Source organism: Magallana gigas, chromosome 4 (genome assembly GCF_963853765.1).
Source record: "Magallana gigas chromosome 4, xbMagGiga1.1, whole genome shotgun sequence".
NCBI lineage: Eukaryota > Metazoa > Mollusca > Bivalvia > Ostreida > Ostreidae > Magallana > Magallana gigas.
In genome coordinates, this window is record NC_088856.1 from 1,583,570 (window position 1) to 1,608,026 (window position 24,457).

At 33.6% G+C, this 24,457-nt stretch overlaps 2 protein-coding genes and 1 long non-coding RNA gene across 3 annotated transcripts; 1 reads left to right on the top strand and 2 right to left on the bottom strand.

Moving 5' to 3' along the window:
- Positions 1-287: 287 nt before the first annotated feature.
- Positions 288-7,805, bottom strand: LOC117682585 (uncharacterized). Its single transcript, XM_034450523.2, has 2 exons — positions 7,656-7,805; positions 288-4,351 (listed from the first exon to the last, which is right to left on the bottom strand). The coding sequence occupies exons 1-2, from the start codon at positions 7,730-7,732 to the stop codon at positions 2,323-2,325; spliced, it is 2,106 nt and encodes a 701-aa protein (XP_034306414.2). The 5' UTR covers positions 7,733-7,805; the 3' UTR covers positions 288-2,322.
- A 5,058-nt stretch (positions 7,806-12,863) lies between these two features.
- LOC117682587 (uncharacterized) lies at positions 12,864-17,826 on the bottom strand. The gene is made up of 2 exons (XM_034450526.2): positions 17,715-17,826; positions 12,864-16,447 (listed from the first exon to the last, which is right to left on the bottom strand). The coding sequence occupies exons 1-2, from the start codon at positions 17,789-17,791 to the stop codon at positions 14,431-14,433; spliced, it is 2,094 nt and encodes a 697-aa protein (XP_034306417.2). The 5' UTR covers positions 17,792-17,826; the 3' UTR covers positions 12,864-14,430.
- Positions 17,827-18,377: 551 nt separating this feature from the next.
- On the top strand, positions 18,378-19,358 carry LOC117682588 (uncharacterized). The gene is made up of 2 exons (XR_004596913.2): positions 18,378-18,559; positions 19,115-19,358. It is a non-coding gene; the product is annotated as an uncharacterized lncRNA (long non-coding RNA).
- The last annotated feature ends 5,099 nt before the right edge of the window (positions 19,359-24,457 follow it).

The following is a 24,457-nucleotide window of genomic DNA, read 5'->3' on the forward strand; positions in this document are numbered from 1 at the left end:
CATAATAAAAATATACACATTGAATTTGTGTATACATATATGTACCCTATATCTAATAATACATTATGCAATGTAGATATAGGGTATAGACCTATATTTTAGTTTTGAGAAAAATATATAACGTCAGGTGTCTGTGGTGAAGGTTGTCTTGTACATGTACATGTAAGTACAATATTTGGAAGTCGGAGCACAGTTCACGTGGTCTGTGCAAACGTTTTAATCATCATCAAAAATATTTCTAAAAAGACAACAACAAATGATTTTACAATATTTATTTTAGGTGTTAGATTTGACATTAACAATGCATTTGAAACTTAAGGTTTGTACATTCGAAAGCAAACAAACCGATTTAAACTACATGTACCGGTAGTTAAATAATAATTTTTCATCGTTGGCAGAAAACAAGAGGCCAATTGGCCTTAACGGTCATCTGAGTAGCATATAATCCATACACAAACTTGTCATGGAGTCTCATATATGCATCTAATTAATAAGGTTTCAAACTGGAGTAGAAAAATTATAAATTTGTAATGACGACCACATTTAATTCAAAAACTGAAACCTATAATTTTGGTGAAAAACTAAAAGATCTGGTCTACAAAATCATGAATTCAGATTTCCTTTCATGTGTGTGGGAGTAAAGAAGATAATTTGTTAACGTTATATGCATTAACATCTATACATCCATTTTGGCCCTGCCCTTGAGTCAAAACCCATACCCCAGGGGACATGAAAATTAAAATTTCAGTAGAGGACTTCCTGGTAAACATAATTATTAGTCAGTTTTTTTATACAGATGTGTGAGAATAGAGAAGAAGATTTTCAAACATTATATGCATTAACACTTTATTGCCATATTGCCCCCCCCCCCTCATGTCCTGAACCCCTGACCCATAGGCCATGAATTTCACGATTTAGGTAAAGGAGATTGTGGATATCATAACCATGTATTCAGTTTTGTGGGAGTAGAGAAGAAGATTTTTAAAGATTTAATACATGTTTACTATATGGCCATATTGGTCCCACCCTAGAGTCTGAACCCCTGACCCAGGGGTCATGAATTTCACAATTAAGGTAGAGGGCTTCATGGACATCATAACCATGCATTTAGTTTTTAACAAATATATATGGGAGTAGAGAAGGAGATTTTCTAAGATTTAATACATTTTTACTATTTGGCCATATTGGCCCCACCCTAGAGCCTGAACCCCTGACCCAGGGGTCATGAATTTTACAATTTTGATAGAGGGCCTCATGGACATCATAATCATAAATTTAGTTTTTAACAGATATATATGATAGTAGAGAAGAAGATTTTCTAAGATTTAAAACATTTTTACTATTTGGCCATATTGGCCCCACCCTAGAGCCTGAACCACTGACCCAGGGGTCATGAATTTCACAATTAAGGTAGAGGGATTCATGGACATCATAATCATGCATTTAGTTTTTTAAAAATTATATATGGTAGTAGAGAAGAAGATTTTCTAAGATTTAATACATTTTTACTATATGGCCATATTGGCCCCACCCTAGAGCCAGAACCCCTGACCCAGGGGCCATAAATTTCACAATTTTGGTAGAGGGCCTCATGGACATCATAACCATGCAACCAGCTTTTTCCTCACATGCGTGGGAGTAGAGAAGAAGAAATTTGGCTTTTTTTGCATATTTGGCCCCGCCCGTGGCACCCCAGGGGTGGCAGAGCCATAAATTTCACAATTTAGATTTTTCTTACCATAGAAATGCTTCACACCAAAAATGGTAACAATTGGCCTGGTAGTTTTCAAGAAGAAGTTAAAAATGTAAAATTGTTAACGCACGACGCACGACGACGGATGAAGACCAATTGCAATAGATCACCTGAGTGACTCAGGTGACCTAAAACACAAATAAAATAAAGTGGATTTTTAAAGAATGGCGAAGATTCTTTGAATATGTAAATATTATGTTATAAATACATATAATACAATGGGAATCGCTATATTATTTATAGATTTTTGTTAAGTATTCCAACAAAAACATGAAAAAAAAATGAAGATCACTGAAATAATTCAAAATAATATTTCAAAGTGAACTTATGATTAAAATAATTTTTTAAGTTGGATATTGTTTAATTAACCATAAGCACATGTACAACAATAATAGCAACATAGTTTGATATTTAACCACTTTGCACTGATCAAATATAAATATTGATGTGTCTAGTAAATAAATGTTAATCTGGAGATGTTCCCCTAAACTTGATTATTTTTCTGTGTGGAAATTAATCATCCCCAGCATAAATATGTTCTTATTTTCCAATCAAGACATAGTGTTTATTTACTGTAGTTGTACGGACTGAATCACATCCTGTATTCTCTTCTGTGTAGCAGTTTGTATTTTGTGCAATGGATGCTGTGTGATCAGTGACTGTTGGTATGAGTATAGAGCAGCCTGGAGGTTCCCTGTGATCTGTTGACAGATCCCCAGGATCTCCCACGAGATGTCTCTGCAGTATTCAGATACATACAGTCCCTGATCACAGTGGACTAGGACCAGTAGCTCATCTAGAGCTGCTTGTAATAGTGTTGTATCAATGTGTCTGTGACACAGGAACTCTAGGAAGTGTAACATCACAAATATTGGGACATATAATATAGGCTCCCTGTTCTTTTCAGCAGACTGTTGTTCTGGTGTTAGTTCACTGATATAACAGATTATTGTTCTAAGTTTGATATCCATTGCTACAGCCTGTCTCATCTTTACAGACCATGACTGTCCGCCTACAGCTTCAGTAAACATCTCTCTGTCTACATGTCCCCTATACATTAGATATGGCTGTGCTAACTTGACCTTTGTCACCTCTATAACAGATAAAGCTTCCCTGTATCTGAGTGTCTTGTAATAATACATGGCAATGTACAATATGTCAGATATACACCCAAATTTGGCTGCTAATTTCAGCATGCGACAGGACATTTTGTCAGCAGTATATACATCTTTGTTAACACCCGTGTTAGTGTATATGTTATGTATTATAATTGCAGTATTCTTAAAGAAGGCAGATGCAAGATTCCGTAACGAGACAGCTTGATACTGACTCAGAGGAGAATCTACCAATTGTTCTACTTGATGTATAGCTTGTACAAGGGGACGAAGGTCTGAGATCAGATTATCAGTTGAACAACATTGTTTGACAAGTTCTAGATCACTATCAACTTCGGACATAACAATCTCTTCTGTACAAAGAGAGAGTCTGGGATTGTACATGACATCAATGATGTAGGACCTGATAGAGGAACTCTGTAACAGACAGACCAGACCTTTGTTGTACAATTCATGTAACTCTAGGAACAATCTGTTTTGTACTGAGCCATGGACTCTTCTATTGAACAAATTGTTTTGTGGGATGAAGAAGTTAGGACAAACTCCCTGATACACCCATTTAAGAAGGAGATTAAAGCAGACCCAGAAACCGGCTAAAAGATTTTGTGGATTCCAATGAGGTAGTGTGTTTTGTTGAATGGTCCAAAGAATTGCTGTCTTTACGTGATAGGAACTCAACAATCCACAGGTTTCTTCACGGATTGATTGCCGAAAAATAATTTCTTTGAAGAATACTTTAAGCAATCCATAAGTCAAAAACTGACTGTGATTCATTGAGGACACAAGTTTAAATTCTGCTTTGGAAAAAGAAATCTTCCACTTTTTATCCTCAAGGGGTCCTCTTGCGCCTAGTGGTATATAGTGACATCCATTTCTGACAATGTCATTGACAACTTCAGGATCAGGCCAGGAGTGACATCGGTCTATCCATGAGCATGCAGACTGCGGCCAAAAGTCACAGACAAAACACCAGGCATGATCATATTCTACTCCTCTTCTAATACCAGTACTAACGGGTCCATATAGTTTGGAATCAGAAAATACAATTGTACAAGTCATCTCTCTGTATTTAGAACTAGATATATAGACTCTGTTATTCATTCTGACACACGCTGATTGCACTTCATTGTATCTTGGTGGTGTCAATAACTGAAGTATAGTGAATCCTGGTGGACACGCAGAACTGTCAGAGAGAATCAAGGTTGTATTGGCTGTGTTGTAATACTCAGACTGAGACATGTCCATGATCACTCGGTGGTTGTTTGGCCAGAACATAGTGTCCATATCTGATCCCTTCAGTCTGAATCCTTCTTTCCTACTTCCACTATCCATCTGAATGATCCCATCATTAGGTGTAATTCGTCTGTTCACCATTTCCCTGATGACTGTTCCCTCCCTCCTGCCGGCCACCTGTTGTGAGGTCCCCATTATCTCACACAGTCCCACAAACACTGACTCTGAAATGTTTTTCATTCCCTCACTCCTGTCAATATCAATACCAATATAAAATTAAATACATTGGAATCTACAATCTTTCTTCTCTTACCATTTTCTTTTTAACAGCACAGCTTAATTTACTCATTGTGTCTACATTTAGATTAAAAAGTATCATCAGAAGTAGAGTGGTCCCTATATGTGTTTGGTCGTAATCCCCTTGTATTATATGTAAAATAGAAGTAGCAGAGAGTTGCGACCAAGGTACACATGTACAACCGGAGGTCTGAAAAAGATGGACTCATAATTGCCGTTTGTTTAAATGGTGTCATTATAGGTCACACTTATATATATATATATATCCTGTAAACCCAACTGGGAATCGGTTATTGTTGAAATAACGGTGAAAAAATTATTTTAGCCGAATACCTGCCCTTGAACAAATAGTTTATGAAAATGATAACCTTGTAAAATGGTTAAATATAAAATCTTATTTAAACAGCTAATGTTTTAGGCCATTTGCAAAAAAGAAGTAGAATATTACAATTGAGAACTTGAAGCACTGTAGCCATATACACAATGTTCCAATCAGCAACTATAGTGATAGATGTATCACCGTGCAAAATTCACTGTTCATTTTATTTTGGACTTTACTTTTAAAATTCAACATCTGTTTTATAATGTATTCTATATAATGTATAACACAGTTTATTTCGTTCAAAGTTACTTAGGCCACATCAATATAATTTCTTGCTCGTCGGACATCTAATGAAAAAAAGGATGGAGCAGGCGAGCGATTAAATAATAAAATTATCTTTATATGTATGCACAATTTTAGGCGGTATATAAAAAAATGTGCGGACGATTATATTTTTTCACTTGTTCCTAATCTATATATTAACTGGTTAAAATACGAAAAAAGTGGAAATAGAACAGAAAATAGCGTAGAATTTCTGGATGCGGAAAATTAAGGTACCTCATTACACGTACTCTTATCCTTTTTAAGACACTACGTCACAAGATGGCGGTTTAAATGTTTTGTTGAACTGTTGTTTCAATCGATTCAGATGTATATAGTCATAGCTCAGTGGTTAAAGTATCAGGCTTGTGAAACGCAGATCATGAGTTCGAATCTGCCTGGAGCTCTTGTACATGTTAACTGAATTTAATTTTTGAAATTATAATTTTCATCCAAAATTGTGGGGTTTTTTGCCTATTAGGCCTAAATACTTCTTATCCATTATGATATCTATCATAATCAAGAAATTTTCTGCTGATTTGAGAAAATCTTTCACGGTGTAGTGAGCCACCTTTATAATAAAATTAATTGTACAGTTTTGTTAAAATACGAGCGCGCGGGGTCCGGCGTACAATAATTTATATTGATGTGGCCTTATTCAATTAGTGATTGACACTTTTCGGACTCTAATTATGATTTAAAGTGACAGAGTGTTGTGTCTCAAGAACGAACTGCTTATCTGTTAAAACAATTAACATTGTGCAATATCTGTTTTCCATACCTAGGACATCAAAGACTCATTGAATTATTTAGTATTTTATATATGTGGCCCTTTCACTCACCTTACCTAATGCCATCACCTGTCAAGTTTACTCATTGTTCAGATTCTTATATACAGTTATAAAATTGTCGATAGTCAGTCCAGAATAAGGCGGCCAGGCTTGGCCAGTCGCCCGACTCACCTATAGTCTGAGTTCGGAAGTCAATACTGGCCATATCTGTCTTGTTAGAAACAAGCCTGTTTATTTGGTACTAAGAATTTTATGAAACTGTTGCCATCGTTGAGTCTCGTCCAATAAATTCGGAATCCTGCATTAATTGCCTTTAATTTCTCTGAAATTGCATATTGGTGGACCTTTGGGTATACGGCACACCTAATCTTCGTTTTACGCCTTACGGCCCACAGCGCGCCTCAACCTTATTACTTGTACCCTCTGCGCCAGTATTCCTCTACCCCGTTCGTACTGCGCATGGTGGATGCAGTTCTAGATAGCACCGTAAAAATCTACGCGGTCACATATGAATATGAAAAGATTATGACAGATTACAAACTATTGACAGATGAATGTAATTCCTAATTTGAAGAGAACCTCTTTCTTAAATCGCAACTTTCGAGCAGTTTTGGCTGATTCAGTCAGAGAGAAGATGCCGCTGGTGGCATTAATACTTAGTTTACATCTACAAGGAAACTCTAGATAAGGCAACATGCATAATTGAAATGAGTGAAACCCATGGAAGGATATTACCATTAAAAGTTTATGTATTTTGCTTAAATACTTATTATGCATACTTCTTTATTCTCTAGTACACTTACACAAATATGTCACATTATTTTTAAAGACTAAGTATAGTGACAGACTGAACTGGTCTGTTTTAATTATTTTAGTTGCTAATATGGGTATTGTGTGTATGGGTATTGTGTTTCATGTTCTCAGTTGTAAATATCCCACTTATATTTTGCAAACGTTTAAGTTATTTTTTATTCTGGTGCTCATTTACACATAGAATATATCATTCATTGCTTAATTATATATATATATATATATATATATATATATATATATATATATATATATATATATATATATATATATTTATATATATATATATATATATATATATATTTATATATATATATATATATATATATATATATATATATATATATAACACCGTGTTATCACTTTCGATTGCTTCTTATTCAAGGCCAGATAAATCGGCCTTGAATAAAATAATAATTTCACCTATATTCTAACAAAAAACTGGTTCCCGGTTTGGTTTTAAGATCCAAAATGACAAATAATACACGTACAAGGATGTCACAAAAACAAACGAATTTGTAAGTCAATCTTTTTCGGATCCCGGGTTGTACCTGTGTACTGTTTGGGTCGCAAACTCTCTACTACGGTATTTTATATAATACAAGGGAACTACGACCAAAAAGATACGCGAGCAACTAGTACTGTCAGATTTTTATATGCACCTGGTTACTTCATATCATTCAAAACGTTATGCTATTTTAAGCATGGGGATTTCCCTTTTATGGGTATTATTTAACTTTCATTTTGTTTCAGCTTCTATTAAATTCTTGTGACAAGTAAGGAATAGTGCAATATTGTAAATGTTAGCAATTTTATCATAAAAAGAAATATTTGTAACGTCGGGTGCCAGCTTTAGCCCCTGATTTGGTAAATTATTCTATTATACTGGTTAGGTTATTCTATTCTGTCAGATATTATTGATTTCTTATACTAAATCGAAAATTATTCTATTCTTTTCTAATATATTCTACCTGTTAACATTTAAAATATAATTTAAGATTTTATACACTTACATTCCTTGGTTGAGAGAATCCATTTTAAGGTGAACAATGTTAATGTTATTTTTAGACGTGGTAATTTTCAATTCCATCCATTGTACCCGAGGCGGGTTCAACAGAGCGCAAGCGCTTGTTAAAATTCCCTATACAACACCCAAATTTTGGCGAGCACTCGCTCTGTTGAAAAACCCTCTGTAATTTAACTTCGACCAGGTTGTCGCTACTGACTCAGTCGGAAGTTATTTGAGCAGAAATAGATTTTATCGAATATGTTGTTATTCTTATTTAAGCCAAAAACTGGAATTTATTTGAAACTTAAAACTTGACTTATATTTGATTTGTTTATAAATTATAACAGAATTAATAGTCATGTCATTATGTTAAATTTTAGATTAACAATTCGTGAAAGAAATATTAACTATGTATTTTTTTTCTTGCAAGTATGTGTTATCTTTCATAGAGCGTACAAAAATTTATTAAAAAGCACTTTTTCATTAACATTAACAAAAATATTCTAATCTTTTTAAATGATCAATAAAAAGTTAGCAAACGCTAATTCGCTCAGCATAGGCAGAACGATTTCAAATATGCAAAGGTAACCATAATACCACAACTACTTTGAAATGTTGCGATAACAAACGGTGTTCAGAATCTTGAGTCCAAAGGAAAATACAAAATAAAGCAGAGCAAACACGGACCTCTACTAAAAAGTGTAAGCCCAAGTACAAAGATTCGGAAATCATAAACTACTCCCCTAAACACCCAGAGGCCTCACTTTTACTGGTCAGACTCAGAGAGCATGGGCTGTTCAGGTATGAATTGTTACATTTTCATTAAAAATGTTGAAACATAAAGTTTTATTTTCAATCATGAATCAGGTTATTTAACGCAGATATCATACATTGTCTCCAGGCAGGGATCTGGGATAGTTCTAATTTAACCCCTCTGACATGCCCTTCCTTTAACCCCCTTTTCTAGATCCATGCATTCAGAAAATTGCTGTAGTTTTCCATGAAAAGGTTGCAACATATGTTTAACATATTTCGTTTTTCTGACAACACAAGCAAGCATTTTTAAACTTTGAAAACTCAGCCGAAAACAGACAAATATGACCTATCTATATGATTATAACAAAATTTGAGACATTCCATTGGATGGAAAAACAATCAGTACGTATCATTACTTATTTAAACAGTGATCCTAAATTTTCTTCATATAGAACAGTAGATAATTTTTCATTTTATACATCGCTGTATTTGTGAGTATGACTGAATACTGAATACTTCAGATAGAACAGGATTAAGGTACAAGTTGTCATTTGTATGAATGGTTTGACTGATTAGATGATTAGAGGCTCGTGTCTTTTTTTATTCCCAGAGATTACCATGCAGATTTCAAGGAAGAATTTGCTGCCCAGCGAGCTGCTCGAGGCAAAGGTCGAAAAAAACGGACTAAACGACAAAAGAATGACTGTGTAGCATAATCTGTATAGTAAACTATGGTCTGTGTTAAGAAGGGCTCTTTATTATCATGTGTCACTGATAATTAGAAGTTTGTTTCATTTAGCCCTCTGCTTTTCCTTTTGAACGTTTCGGTTGTAAAATAAAGGAGATCTATATATAACTTAATGTGTTACTAGCACTGGAGTTGTCATTCAAGCCTTTGACTTCAAGATAATTTGTGATGACAATTTTGGATCTAGAAAACATTTTACAAAGGGTATCAGTCTTTGAGATGGAATTTCTGACAAAAGTAAAAGATAAGACTAGTTTCATGTATGTCTTATCAAATTATTAGATGGAAAATGAAAATATTAACTTTTTACATAGGAATATATAAAGAAAAATACAGGAACTGCTGATTCCAAAACATTATTCCCTTGAGAAAAATGGGATCACAAGAGGGGGATGGGGGTTAAAAATTCGGGGGGGGGGGGGGGGGAATCTGTAACGAAGAATTTTGACCCGGGTTGAAAATTGACCCGGGGGTCATTTTTCCACGTTGAATATTGAGACCAAAGGTGTTGAATAAAGACCCTAATCCGTTGAAAATTGACCCGCATCGTGGAATTTTGATCATGAAACCGGTTCAAAATTCAACAACAAAGAAGCACAAATTAACCTTGAGTTTAACTATAACTTGAGTTTATTTAATTAAAAATAATCACTTTTTACATATTTATTCTTTAGATTTACATGATTTACATTAAATAATAATGTTTTGAAACTACATAGTATCCCTTGAAATATGTAATAACTATTTGATTAAGAGAATCAAAAACGCTTTGGAGCTCTAATATAAGTATAAACATGCGAAACAATTTTACAATTTTATCTATATGAAAAAGCAGAACTACCATAAAGTACATAGTTCATATAAAAAGGTACACTAATGTAATTAAGTTGTTTAAAAAGTTCGTCTTTTTGTTGAGTTTACCTTGGATATCCAGGAGAAAAAAATCACATTTCCATCAGATTCAGACTCACAGTATTAACATCGACTCTCATCAGTTAAAAAAAAATCCTTAAATTAGTAAGCTTTACTAGCTTTATTCCGTAATTTGTGTAAAATAATATTTCCTATAGTCTTAACTGAAAGGTTTGTAAGTTCTAGGTATATTTTGTATTTTAAGTTTTGACTTAAAAGAAAGATAAAGTTGATGAAATTTTCTTTTCTGCATTAAGATTATTCCATAATTTACGTGTAGACGGAACAAAGCTATTGTAATAAGTATATAATGGTAGATAAGAAAAGAGCTCATTCGACCAAAGATTATATGCAAGTTTAGTTAGAAAATATGATTTAATCCAATCTTACATATCTTGTGTTGCTAAACCATCCTGTAGAATATAATTAAATCATGTTTATTCCTTCGAGAGTGCAAGGTTTCCAAATTAAGCTCATTATATAAAATGATTTTAAAAGAATTAACTCTGATCCCTGTCACTGTCCTGGTTGCTTCAATTTGTACATGTTTTATAAGCAATTCGGATTTTCCCTGATACAGCTGTTCCAAACAACATTACCATATTCAAATCTAGGTCTGATAAAAGCCGAATTTTAACAAGTGTTAATCTATCAATAAAAAAATTGTATGCTTGAGAAATCTTAATATATTCAACTTTTTGTATGCCTTTTCATGTATACTATTGATATAATTAGATCAACCATCCTCCGACTGTATATTTAGATGCAAACCTACTTTTTTAAAAATTGATAACATTTTTGCTGTAGAGGGTATATGTTTTTAATTTTGAGAAAATATATTCCGTCAGTTGCCTGTGTTTCTAATTTACAGGTAAATAATGGAATTGAAAACTCAAAATGATAAAAATAAATTGCATTTTTTTAAAAGAATTATGACTGTCAATGCAGAAAATTGGATGGTGCTTCAATAAAGTTAATAAGACAAGTTTATGAAAAATTATTGTTAAGTCGTAAAAAAAATTAAAAACATGTGTAAATATGTATATGCTGTGTATATACGTATAAAACAGTATATATAAAAACGGGAAAAAATATGACAACCATTCATTTATTATTTTGTCAGGGAAATATTCTGACTTCTTCAAATTAAGCATAGGTATCTGACATTATATCCTTTTGTCTTGATATAAATATATATACCATTTACCCAATAAAACAGTATAGAGGTTATATATTTTCAATTATTAGAAAAATATACAACGTCATGTGCCTGTCAAATAGAGCTCTGTTGAATTGCCTTAAAATTGACGATAAGGGGCAATATATTTGTTAGATATATTTATCAGAGATTATGACAAGTTTAAACTTCAAATTCTGTCACACGAATGAATGAAAACCATGTCATCTATGTCAAAAAGTATTCTAGCCCTACTCGCCTGTTCCATTCCGAAGCAAATGGTCATCTTCTTAGCTTTATTCACATAGCATTATAGTAATACATGGATATCATATTTTCAGTCTCAAAACTAAATGATTAATAGGACATATCAACCTGAAAGAAATTAGCCACGTTCGCATATGTATCGGACAGTATGAACATTTTAAAACTGAAACTTTCAAATATGTGCATGATTGTACATTTAAACCGTGTAGAGTAAGTTCCAGTTCAGATCAAAACTCTGATGTTGAGGTCAATTTTCAACGGGTCAAGGTCATCAGAGTTTAGAAAAATCTTTCTCATACCGTTGAAAAATGACCCCGGGTATAAATTTCACGATTTTGGTCTCAATTTTCAACGTTGAAAAATGACCCCCCCGGGTCGATATTCATCGTTGAAAAATGACCCCCGGGTCAATTTTCAACCCGGGTCATAATTTTTCGTTACAAAATCTTCTCTTAAATACTAACACAACAAAAGGGGCTTTATGTTTACCATTGAAATATGTGGATAAAATTTTTAACTGTTTGTGCAAGATAGACTATTAAAGTTTCAAGATATTTTGAATTTGATACTGTAATGCTTATTTGATTGGCTATTGTTATACCCCTGTAAAACAGTTACTATATAACTCTATACGAAAAAAAGTCCAGCAGTATGACTGTTGGACTAAAACTTTTGGATTTAAACTGTTAAAATCGACTATTAAAAAAGACTGTTGACCGGTGACGTCACATTCTGCGAAAAACGAGTTATTAAATTACAAGGGGTATAACAAAACAGTCGTTGTCTGTGTCTCGGGCAACAGTTGATCTGTGAAACCGGCTCGCAAACTTTCGCCCAAGACCTTCAGCCTTTGGCAACAGTTTGCGAGCCGGTCAGACATATCAACTGTTGCCTTTGAACCCAGTCAACAACTGTATATTGTTGCTCAGGTGAGCAGTATGGCCCTTTGGCCTCTTGTTCCAAGGTTATAAAACTCAATCATTGTCTGAGAAAAAATATTTACAATCAGCGTCCATTCATCAACATTAAATCATTTTTATTATTTATATAGACCTCACTTTCTCCATTTCTCTAAAAAAAAATTCTACTTTTTTATATTAGAAATTAGTATAACTTCGCTGTTGTTAGCCATCAGTGCATTACATAGAAGAACTTAATGTGAAAGTCACAGGCACCTGACGTATATTTTTCTCATAATAAAAATATACACATTGTATTTGTGTATACATATATGTACCCTATATCTAATAATACATTATACAATGTAGATATAGGGTATAGGCCTATATTTTAGTTTTGAGAATAATATATAACGTCAGGTACCTGTGGTGAAGGTTGTCTTGTACATGTACATGTAAGTACAATATTTGGAAGTCGGAGGACAGTTCATGTGGTCTGTGCAAAAGTTTTAATCATCATCAAAAATATTTTTAAAAAGACAACAACAAATGATTTTACAATATTTATTTTAGGTGTTAGAGTTGACATTAACAATGCATTTGAAACTTAAGGTTTGTACATTCGAAGGCAAACAAACCGATTAAAACTACATGTACTGGTAGTTAAGAACTAATTTTTCATCGTTGGCAAAAAAACAAAACAAATAAAATAAAGTGGATTTTTAAAGAATGGCGATGATTCTTTTAATATGTAAATATTATGTTATAAATACATATACCGGTAATACAATGGGAATCACTATATTATTTATAGATTTTTGTTAAGTATTGCAACAAAAACATGAAAAAAAATTGAGGATCACTGAAATAATTCAGAATAATATTTCAATGTGAACTTATTAATTTGGATATTGTTTAATTAACCATAAGCACATGTACAACAATAATAGCAACATGTTTTGATATTAAACCACTTTACACTGATCAAATATAAATATTGATGTTTCTAGTAAATAAATGTTAATCTGGAGATGTTCCCCTGAACATGATTATTTTTCTGTGGAAATTAATCATACTCAGCATAAATTTGTTCTTATTTTTCAATCAACAGGTCTAGGCAACCTCCATTTTTGGAGGATAGATTTTATCCTCCAAAATTGGAGGATAAATGTTTGCGCCCCCGGGTGGATCTTTTCAGATGAAGGGCAATTAACTCTGTTTTTACAAAGGGAGTTAACTATGAATAAAATATAATTATTAGACAATAAAAATATCACCTTATTTAGCTATTAGTAATTATATTTATTGATAATATTTAATAAATATTTAAGTTTAAATAATTGCAGGGCTGATTTTAAAGAAAAATATTTTATGTGAAGACTCTCACATTTTTTTCAATATTCAGGATAATTGATATCTATAAATGGTATCATTTTGATTAATAAGATTTAACAAAGTCTTTTTGTGTGAAGGGATTAAATTTAAATGATACTTAATAACCTGTGAATTAATTAGAATAAGAGCTACAAAGTTCCTAAGGTATATGCGAACATTTACTTTGTACATGTACAATATAGCAGATCAAGATATCTATTATGTGTCTCTAAACGTGAATGAACTCATTAATGTTTTAATGAGGAATAAACATCACTAGTTTGTGATTTTTATTAAATGAAACAGATGTAAATAGTCTATGTCATTTGTAAAACTGAACACAGGAAGTACACACTTTCAAAGCATATTGTGAAAATACTATATATAGAATTTCAAATCGCCGCATACAATCATTAGTTTATTTCCTTAACTTTAATTCCCATATGGTCTGGTGCTTGCACTTTCTCATTGAAGATATGCACGAAGCCTTTGAAATATACCCATGCTATCCTCCAAAAATGGAGGATAATTTCACCCACAATGCAAAGTGACTTTCCATATATGGTAAAAATCAGCAGCCATCTTGAAATTGAGCTATCCTCCAAAAACGGAGGTTGCCTACACCTGATCAAGACATGGTGTTTATTTACTGTAGTAGTGTGGACTGAATCACATCCTGGATTCTCCTCTGTGTAGCAGTTTGTATGTTGTTCCATGAATACAGTGTGAGTGACTGTTGGTATGAGTATAGAGCAGCCTGGAGGTTCCCTGTGATCTGTTGACAGATCCCCAGGATCTCCCAGGAGATGTCTCTGTTTAGATCATGTACATACCGTCCCTGATCATGGTGGACTAGGACCTGTAGCTCATCTAGAGCTGCTTGTGATAATGTTGTATCTATGTGTCTGTAACACAAGAACTCTAGGAAGTGTAACATTACAAATAATGGGATAATTAAAACAGGCCACTTGTTCTGTAGAGCAGACTGTTGTTCTGGAATTAGTTCACTGATATAACAAATTCTGTTGTGAAGTTCTATATCCCATGCTACAGCCTGTCTCATCTTTGTAGACCAGGACTGTCCCCCTACAGCCTCAGTATACCTCTCTCTGTCTACACGTCTCCTATACATCAGATATGGCTGTGCTAACTTGACTTTTGTCATCTCTATAACAGATAAAGCTTCCCTGTATCTGAGTGTTTTGTAATGATACATGGCAATGTACAACATATCGGATATACATCCAAACCTGGCAGCTAATTTCAGCATGAGACAGGGTATTTTGTTAGCAATATATACATGTTTGTTAACAACTGCGATAGTGTTCATTTCATGTAATATAAATGCAGTATTTCTAAAGATGGAGGATGACAATTTACGTAAACTGGCATCTTGATACTGATGCTGAGGAGAATTTACCAACTGCTCTATTATTTTTATAGCTTGTAAACAGACACGAATGTCTGTGATATCAATATCAAGAGAACAACACTGTTGGAAAAGTTCTAAATCCAAATCTACTTCAGACCTCATTACATTCTCATTTGTACAAATTGAAAGCGTAGGATTATACAGGATATCAGTGATGTAAGACCTGATAGAGGAACTTTGTAACAGACAGGTTAGACCTTTCTTGTACAATTCATGTAACTGTTGGAACAATCTGTTTTGTTTTGAGCCACGGACCTTTGCCAGAAACAGGTTGTTTTGTGGGATGAAAAAGTTAGGACAGACTCCCTCATGCACCCATTTAAGGAGGAGTTTAAAGCATATCCAAAAACCAGCCAGGAGATTTTGTGGACACCATTGAGATAGTGTGTTTTGTTGAATCGCCCAAAAAATGGTTGTCTTCATGTGATAAGAACACAGTAGTTTATTGGTTTCTTCTGACTGTTGATTGATGACTTCTTTTAAAAAGCATTTTAGCAATCCGTATATCAAAAACTGACTGTGGTTCATTGAGTACACAAGTTTATATTCTGCCAGAGAAAAAGAAATTCTCCACTGTAGGTTTTCATTTGGTCCTAATGGGTGTCCTATTGCTACAAAGTGACACCCATTTCTGACAATGTCATGAACAACTTCAGGATCAGGCCATGAGTGACATCTGTCTATCCACGAGGAGGCAGACTGGGGCCAAAAGTCACAAACAAAACAATGGGCATTGTCATATTCTAATCTCCCTGCTATATTACCACTACCACAGGGTCCATGTACCGTAGAATTAGGAAATACTGCTGAACAAGTTATCTCTCTGTACATAGAACTAGATATATAGACTTTGCCATTCATTCTGACACATGCTGACTGGACATCTCTGTATGTTGTTGGTGTCAGTAACTGAAGTAGGGTGAATCCTGGTGGACTCTCAGAATTGTCAAAGAGAATCAAGGTTGTATTGGTTGTGTTGTAATACCTAGACTGAGACTTGTCCATGATCACTCGGTGGTTATTTAGCCAGTACATCCAGTCAATATCTGATCCAATCAATCTGAACCCTTCTCTGTAACTGCCACTTAACATCCAATTATTCGTCAGTCGTCTCTCCACCATCTCCTTGACATCCTCTGTCTCCCTCCTGATGGCGACCTGTTGTGAGGTCCCAACTATCTCACACATTGCCACAAACACAGACTCAGACATGTGCTGCAGTCCCTCACACCTGTCAATATCAATACCAATACATAAACATTGTAAGCTACAATCTTTTTTCTCTTTTACAGTATTCTTATTAACGAATAGCTAATTTATTCATTGTGTCTGCATTTATATATATATATAGCTTCTTTCTTTAAATGTAATACCTCATGTACCATTGTATAAAAATTGTTTGAGATAATAATTGAATTAACAATTGTCAATTCGTGTACATACAGCTGTAAAGATGGTATTACGTGTTATAACCTCGGGTTGCTTATACTTATAAATATTAACTAGATGCTGTCATTAGACAGTATTACCCGCACCAAGTGTTTGCCCCTAAATAACACTGTTTTGTACCAGTTTAATTAAAAATTACAAAAAGTACTACAAGAAATTAAACTCACATAATTAAAAGACTGGGTACAGTGACAGTCTAAATAGGTCTGTCATAATAATTTTAGTTGCTAATATTGGTATTGTGTGTATGGCTATTGTGGTTCGTGTTCTTAGTTGTTAAAATCCCAGTGCACTTTTTTTGCAAAAGTTTTTATTCTGCTGCTCATTTACACATAGAATATATCATTAGCTGCTTAATTAAGACTATATATACATCGAACCGGGTTATCATTTTCGATTGCTTTTTATTCAAGGCCAGATAAATCGGATAAGATATTAATTTCACCGATAATTCAACAACAGCTGGTTCATGGTTTGGTTTTAAGATCCAAAATGACAAATATATACATGTACAAGGATGTCACAAAATCAAACGGATTTGTAAGTCAATTTTTTTCAGACCTGGGTTGTACCTGTGTACTGTTTGGGTCGCAAACTCTCTTAATTGTTCGGTATTTTATTTAATACATGGGAACTACGACCAAAAAGATGTAGAAGCAAGTAGTACTGTCAGATTTTTATATGCACCTGGTTACTGCATATCATTCAAAACGTTATGCTATTTTAAGCATGGGAATTTCCCTTTTACAAGTAATATTTAACTTTCATTTTGTTTCAGCTTCTAATAAATTCTTGTGACTTTTAAGGAATAGTTCACTATTGTAAATGTGAGCAATTTTATCATTAAAAAAATATTTTTAACGTCGGGTGCCAGCTTTTGTCATTGAGGTCCTGATTTGGAACATTATTCTATACTGGTCAGGATATTCTATTCTGTCAGATATTATTGATTTCTTATACTAAATCGAAAAATATTCTTTCTTTTTTTCTGATATATTCTACCTGTCTACATTTAAAATATATTATAATATAAGATGTTAAACACTTACATTCCTTGGTGGAGAGACTCCATTTTAAGGTGAACAATATGAATGCTATTTTTAGACGTGGTAATTTTCAATTCCATCCATTGTACCCGAGCCGTGTTCAACAGAGCGCGAGCGCTCGTTAAAACACGCAAATTTTGGCAAGCATCGCTCTGTTGAACACGCCTTTGTATTTTAACTTTGACTGCGTTGTCTCTACTGACTCAGTCGGAAATTATTTGTGTAGAAATAGATTTCATCTAATATGTTATTATTCTTATTTAAGCCCAAAACAGGAATTAACTTGACTTATATTTGATTTGTTTATACATTATTATGAAATTAATAGTCATGTCATTATGTTAAACTTTAGATTAACAATTAGTGTAAGAAATGTAAAATATGTTTGTTTTTTTTCTTATTTTGTTTTTTGTTGGGTTTTTTTGGGGGGCAATTATGTGTTATCGTTCACAGAACGTACAAAAACTTCATTAAAAAGCACCTTTTCGTTAAAATCAACAATTTTTTAAAATCTTTTTTCAATCATCAATAAAAAGTTGGTCGGAGTAAATTCGCTCAGCGCGTAAGACAGGCAGAACGATTTCATATATGCGAAGGTAACCACAATTACATACCACAATTACATACCACATAATACATAATACCACAACTACATGACATGTTAGGATAACAAAAGGTGTTCAAATCTAAAGTCCAAAGGAAAAATACAAAATAGGGGCAGAGCAAGCACGGACCTCTACAAAAAAGTGTATGCCCAAGTACAAAGATCCGGAAATCATAAACTACTACCCTAAACACCCAGAGGCCTCACTGTTACTGGTCAGACTCAGGGAGCATGGCCTGTTCAGGTATGAATTGTTACATTTTCCTTAAACAGGTTGAAACATAGTTTTATTTTCAATCATAATTCGGGTAATTCCACACAGAGATCATACATTGTTTCCAGATGGGGGTACTGTGATAATTCTAATTTAACCCCATTACTTCAACCCCCTTTTCTAGATCCATGCATTCATAAAATTGCTGTATATTTCCATGAAAAGGTTGCAACATATGTTTAACATATTTAGTTTTTCTGACAACAGAAGAAAGTATTTTTAAAGTTTGAAAACTCAGCCGAAAACAGACAAATATGAGTTGTTTATATAATTATAACAAAATTGTGAGACATTCCATTGGATGGAAAAACAATCAATACATAGCATTACTTATTTAAACATTGATCCTAAATTTTCTACACATAGAACAGTTGATAATTTTTCATTATATACATCGCTGTATTTGTGAGTATGACTCTGAATACTAGTACTTCAGATAGAACAGGATTAAGGTACAAGTTGTCATCTTTATGAATAATTTGACCGCCTAGATGATTAGAGGCTCGTGTCTTTTTTTACTCCCAGGGATTACCATGCAGATTTCAAGGAAGAATTTGCTGCCCAGCGAGCTGCTCGAGGCAAAGGTCAAAAGAAACCGGACTTAACAACAAAAGAATAACTGTGTAGCATAATCTGTATAGTAAACTATGGTCTGTGTTGAGAAGGGCTCTTTATCATAATGTGAAAATTAGAAGCTTGTTTCATGTAGCCCTCTGCTTATCCTTTTGAACGTTTTGATTGTAAAATAAAGGAGATCTATATAACATAATGTGTTACCAGTACTGGAGTTGTCATTCAAGCCTTTGGCTTCAAGATGATTTGTGACGATAATTTTGGATCTAGAAAACACTTTACAAAGGGTATCAGTCTTTGAGATGGAATTTCTGACAAATGTAAAAGATAAGACTAATTTTATGTATGCCTTATCAAATTATCAGATGGAAAATGAAAATATTAACTTTTTACAAAGGAATTTATAAAGAAAAATGCTGGAACTTGTATGAAAACACAGGCTTTGCAGATTCCAAAACATTATTCCCTTGAGAAAAATGGGATCACGAGAGTGGGGTGGGGGTTAACAATTCGGAGAAAAATCTTCTCTTAAATACTAACACAACGAAAGGGGCTTTATGTTTACCATAGAAATATGTGGATAAATTTTATAACTGTTTGTGCAAGATAGACTATTAAAGTTTCAAGATATTTTGAATTTGATACTGTAATGCTTATTTGATTGGCTATTGTTATACCCCTGTAAAACAGTTACTTTAAAACTCTATACGAAAAAAAGTCCACCAGTTTGACTGGAACTGTTGGATTTGAACAATTAAAATCGACTTTTAAAAAAGACTGTTGACCGGTGACGTCACATTCTGCGAAAAACGAGTTATTAAATTAGTAGGGGTATAACAAAACAGTTGTTGACAGTGTCTCGGGCAACAGTTGATCTGTTGGACCGGCTCGCAAACTGTCGCCCAAGACCTTCAGCCTTAATTTTGGCAACAGTTTGCGAGCTGGTCAGACAGATCAGCTGTTGCCTTTGAACCCAGTCAACAACTGTATATTGTTGCTCAGGTGAGCAGTATGGCCATTTGGCCTCTTGTTCTAAAGTTATAAAACTAACAATCATTGTTTGAGAAAAAATATTTACAATCAGCGTCCATTTATCAACATTAAATCATTTTTATTGTTTATATAGACCTCACTTTTTCCATTTCTCTAAAAAAAAATTCTACTTTTTTATATTAAAGAAGTAGGATAACTTCGCTGTTATTGTCCATCAATGCATGACATAGAAGAACTATGCCTGAAAGTCACAGGCACCTGATATTGTATATTTTTCTCATAATAAAAATATACACATTGTATTTGTGTATGCATATATGTACCCTATATCTAATAATACATTATGCAATGTAGATATAGGGTATAGGCCTATATTTTAGTTTTGAGAAAAATATATAACGTCAGGTGTCTGTGGTGAAGGTTGTCTTGTACATGTACATGTAAGTACAATATTTGGAAGTCAGAGCACAGTTCATGCGGTCTGTGCAAAAGTTTTAATCATCTGACATCAAAAATATTTTTTTAAAAAGACAACAAATGATTTTACAATATTTATTTTAGGTGTTAGAGTTGACACTAACAATGCATTTGAAACTTAAGGTTTGTACATTCGAAAGCAAACAAACCGATTTAAACTACATGTACCGGTAGTTAAATAATAATTTTTCATCGTTGGCAGAAAACAAGAGGCCAATTGGCCTTAACGGTCATCTGAGTAGCATATAATCCAAACACAAACTTGTCATGGAGTCTCATATATGCATCTAATTAATAAGGTTTCAAACTGGAGTAGAAAAATTATAAATTTGTAATGACGACCACATTTAATTCAAAAACTGTGAAACCTATAATTTTGGTGAAAAACTAAAAGATCTGGTCTACAAAATCATGAATTCAGATTTCCTTTCATGTGTGTGGGAGTAAAGAAGATAATTTGTTAACGTTATATGCATTAACATCTATACATCCATTTTGGCCCTGCCCTTGAGTCAAAACCCATACCCCAGGGGACATGAAAATTAAAATTTCAGTAGAGGACTTCCTGGTAAACATAATTATTAGTCAGTTTTTTTATACAGATGTGTGAGAATAGAGAAGAAGATTTTCAAACATTATATGCATTAACACTTTATTGCCATATTGCCCCCCCCCCCCTCATGTCCTGAACCCCTGACCCAGAGGCCATGAATTTCACGATTTAGGTAAAGGAGATTGTGGATATCATAACCATGTATTCAGTTTTGTGGGAGTAGAGAAGAAGATTTTTAAAGATTTAATACATTTTTACTATATGGCCATATTGGTCCCACCCTAGAGCCTGAACCCCTGACCCAGGGGTCATGAATTTCACAATTAAGGTAGAGGGCTTCATGGACATCATAATCATGCATTTAGTTTTTAACAAATATATATGGGAGTAGAGAAGGAGATTTTCTAAGATTTAATACATTTTTACTATTTGGCCATATTGGCCCCACCCTAGAGCCTGAACCCCTGACCCAGGGGTCATGAATTTTACAATTTTGATAGAGGGCCTCATGGACATCATAATCATAAAGAACAAGGGACGTTATTGGCCAAAAAATGCCGTGTTTTAAAATCTAATGATACCTACCATTTTCAAAGGCCAAGAATAAACAAAACTCAATGGTATATGATTTATTGATATAACTTTAGTGTAAGTATGATACATTTTACGTTAAACACGGCGCCTTTTTAAAACGAAACGTCGACATTTTACGAAGCCTTTAACGCGGCGTTATAAACATGACGGACAGGCTTAACTGGATTTTAACACAACCAAACATTTCTATTTTTTTCTTGGTATTAGTATTTATTTCCAAACTTTCCATTCCCTCTGTTTAGAATAAAAATTTCATATTAACTAACCCGACATAGTTAGGGAATCCGTACTGCTGAGAAATACTCGAAAGCCAGTAGAGGAAAATGAATATATACCAAGTATGATTCCCTCTATTTTATTACGAAAATGGATTGTACATTCATAGCTCTGTTGAAATTGACAGAACTGAAATATAAACGATCCAGTTCTTACTAGTTTATCGATCGGTCGAAACCTTCAGCAACCTAAGAAAAATCCCGAACTACACGAAATAATCATGGTGATGTCAGAATCAAATTCCAATAGGAGACGATTTGGCTGTTTCTTATACCTAACGTACTGATGTACGTAACAATAATTTTGTTAATTTTTCTGACTTTTTTCAATTTATTAATTTGTTATTAGAAAGATGTAAATATAAACAATAAATTAGCGATCAATGCAGAGAAAAAGAACGCAGGTAATGTAATTTTTTTCTGCAATGTCGCCACCTTCATTTACCGCATGAATCACCATAGAAAGCATTTTATTGTTTAATACCTTACTTTTACTTTGTTAGTTTCTGGATTTTTTCTAATACACAAACAACTACGTACATGTAATTTAAGACAATCGACGCGCGTAGATAGAGCAATTTAGCAACTTTATAAATGCGGAAATTTCACAAAGAAAATCATTTACCAACCGGTACATTAATATACAAGAAAACTCATTAATTAAACAGATGAATAATATATTATAACTTCTAGCAAGTATTAAGAACGAGCACAGGTCAATGCACTTTCTTTTCAATCTAATTACGTGTGCTTTGTATAGATAAAACCTATAAACCTGGTCATAGATCGTATACAAACTTTTAGTCATTGTGTGGAGATCGTTGTTTAAACCGTGAGTCTAGAAGAAATAAAATTTATTCAAATAAGACATTAGTAGTTCAGTCACTGTTAGTATGCACAAACATACATTCAGAGAGAGAGAGAGAGAGAGAGAGAGAGAGAGAGAGAGAGAGAGAGAGAGAGAGAGAGAGAGAGAGAGAGAGAGAGAGAGAGAGAGAGAGAGAGTTTGTTTATTTCTGTTCAACGTATAGAATATATACAAATTAAACTTCACGCTCGCAGTGCAAGAATCATATCAAACATAACAAACAATGTAAGACTAAGTTATTGCTGATCATACTTCTATTATCTTCGGACTTGAAAAACAAAGGAACGACACGTTTTTGTTGTCGACTCACGGAAGGAGCATGTGATGCAGCTAACGGGCTGAGTATTTATAGCACGTGGACTCTGAAACTGCTTGGTTGAATTTCATCATAATATGCTATTGTGCATTATTTTATTGATTAAAGGATTTAATATATGACAACTAGATTAAATAAATAGCTTATATTAGTGATTTAAAATTAAATGTACGTAAAGTTGAGTCTATCACACATTCTCTCTCTCTCTCTCTCTCTCTCTCTCTCTCTCTCTCTCTCTCTCTCTCTCTCTCTCTCTCTCTCTCTCGTTTCTTGGAACAAGTGATGTAGCCTGTAAACAAAAGGTTTCTAAGTGGTTTGATGAAGATGAAGTCTAAAATTTTAGACAAGATCACGAAAGATTCTACCGATTCACTAATTCTGCGCGCTAAAAAAATGAATATTTACATTTTTCAGTGTCTTTACCTGTGATAACACTACGTATCGATTTTGTACTGTACAGTCCAATAAATTCAAATGACGTATAACTGGGGCGCAAGTGGGGTTTGATTATTTATATTCCAATAATTAATCGTACAATTGCTGAAAATTATATGAATATAAATAATAAGATATCATTCTTTGAGTATTATGAGGTGATAATTTAGGTCGGGGCGTGATCAAATCCAATAAAGCCCGACGGGCTTTATGATAGATTTGATCACGCCCCGACCGAAATTATCACCTCATAACGTTTAAAGAATATTCAATATACCGGTGTATGAAACATGTGCATGTTTTATAGGGGAAAAAATAGATGCTAGTAAATATAAAAAAAATTTATAGAAAGAAAATATTGAAAAGTACGTTCTATGAACTTTGGGATTTAAAACTAAAGTAGCTGCAGGACTGTAGCGTAGCTCCCGATCTCAGATTGAGACAAAAAAATTAATTTGGTTCAAAGTTTAAAACACAGTGAAGTCTAAAGACAATTGTTGTCCTTTATGTAAATGGTGTGAATAAACAGTTGCTCTTGGGAGGTTGTAAGATGTCTTTAAAGCCTGACAGCATCAACAATTTTCAAGACTGTTGTCGAGAAACATGCATCCTCTAGAACTTTGTAAGCATTTGGTCGCATTTTACGCACTTACATCGTATGCTTAAACTATATATCTCCACGGCATATCAAAGAAATCAGTCCATGTAGTGTAAGAAAATAACTTTGGTCTTCTCGATTTTTTACGGAGAGGGAGAAAATAATAAAATCATGAACCAAAGTTGA

Coding starts and splice junctions, on each gene's coding strand:
- LOC117682585 (XM_034450523.2), bottom strand. CDS start 7,732: ATGGAATTGAAAATTACCACGTCTAAAAATAACATTAACATTGTTCAC. Junction 4,352..7,655: donor GATTCTCTCAACCAAGGAAT/GTAAGTGTATAA, acceptor TGATATTGACAG/GAGTGAGGGAATGAAAAACA.
- LOC117682587 (XM_034450526.2), bottom strand. CDS start 17,791: ATGGAATTGAAAATTACCACGTCTAAAAATAGCATTCATATTGTTCAC. Junction 16,448..17,714: donor GAGTCTCTCCACCAAGGAAT/GTAAGTGTTTAA, acceptor TGATATTGACAG/GTGTGAGGGACTGCAGCACA.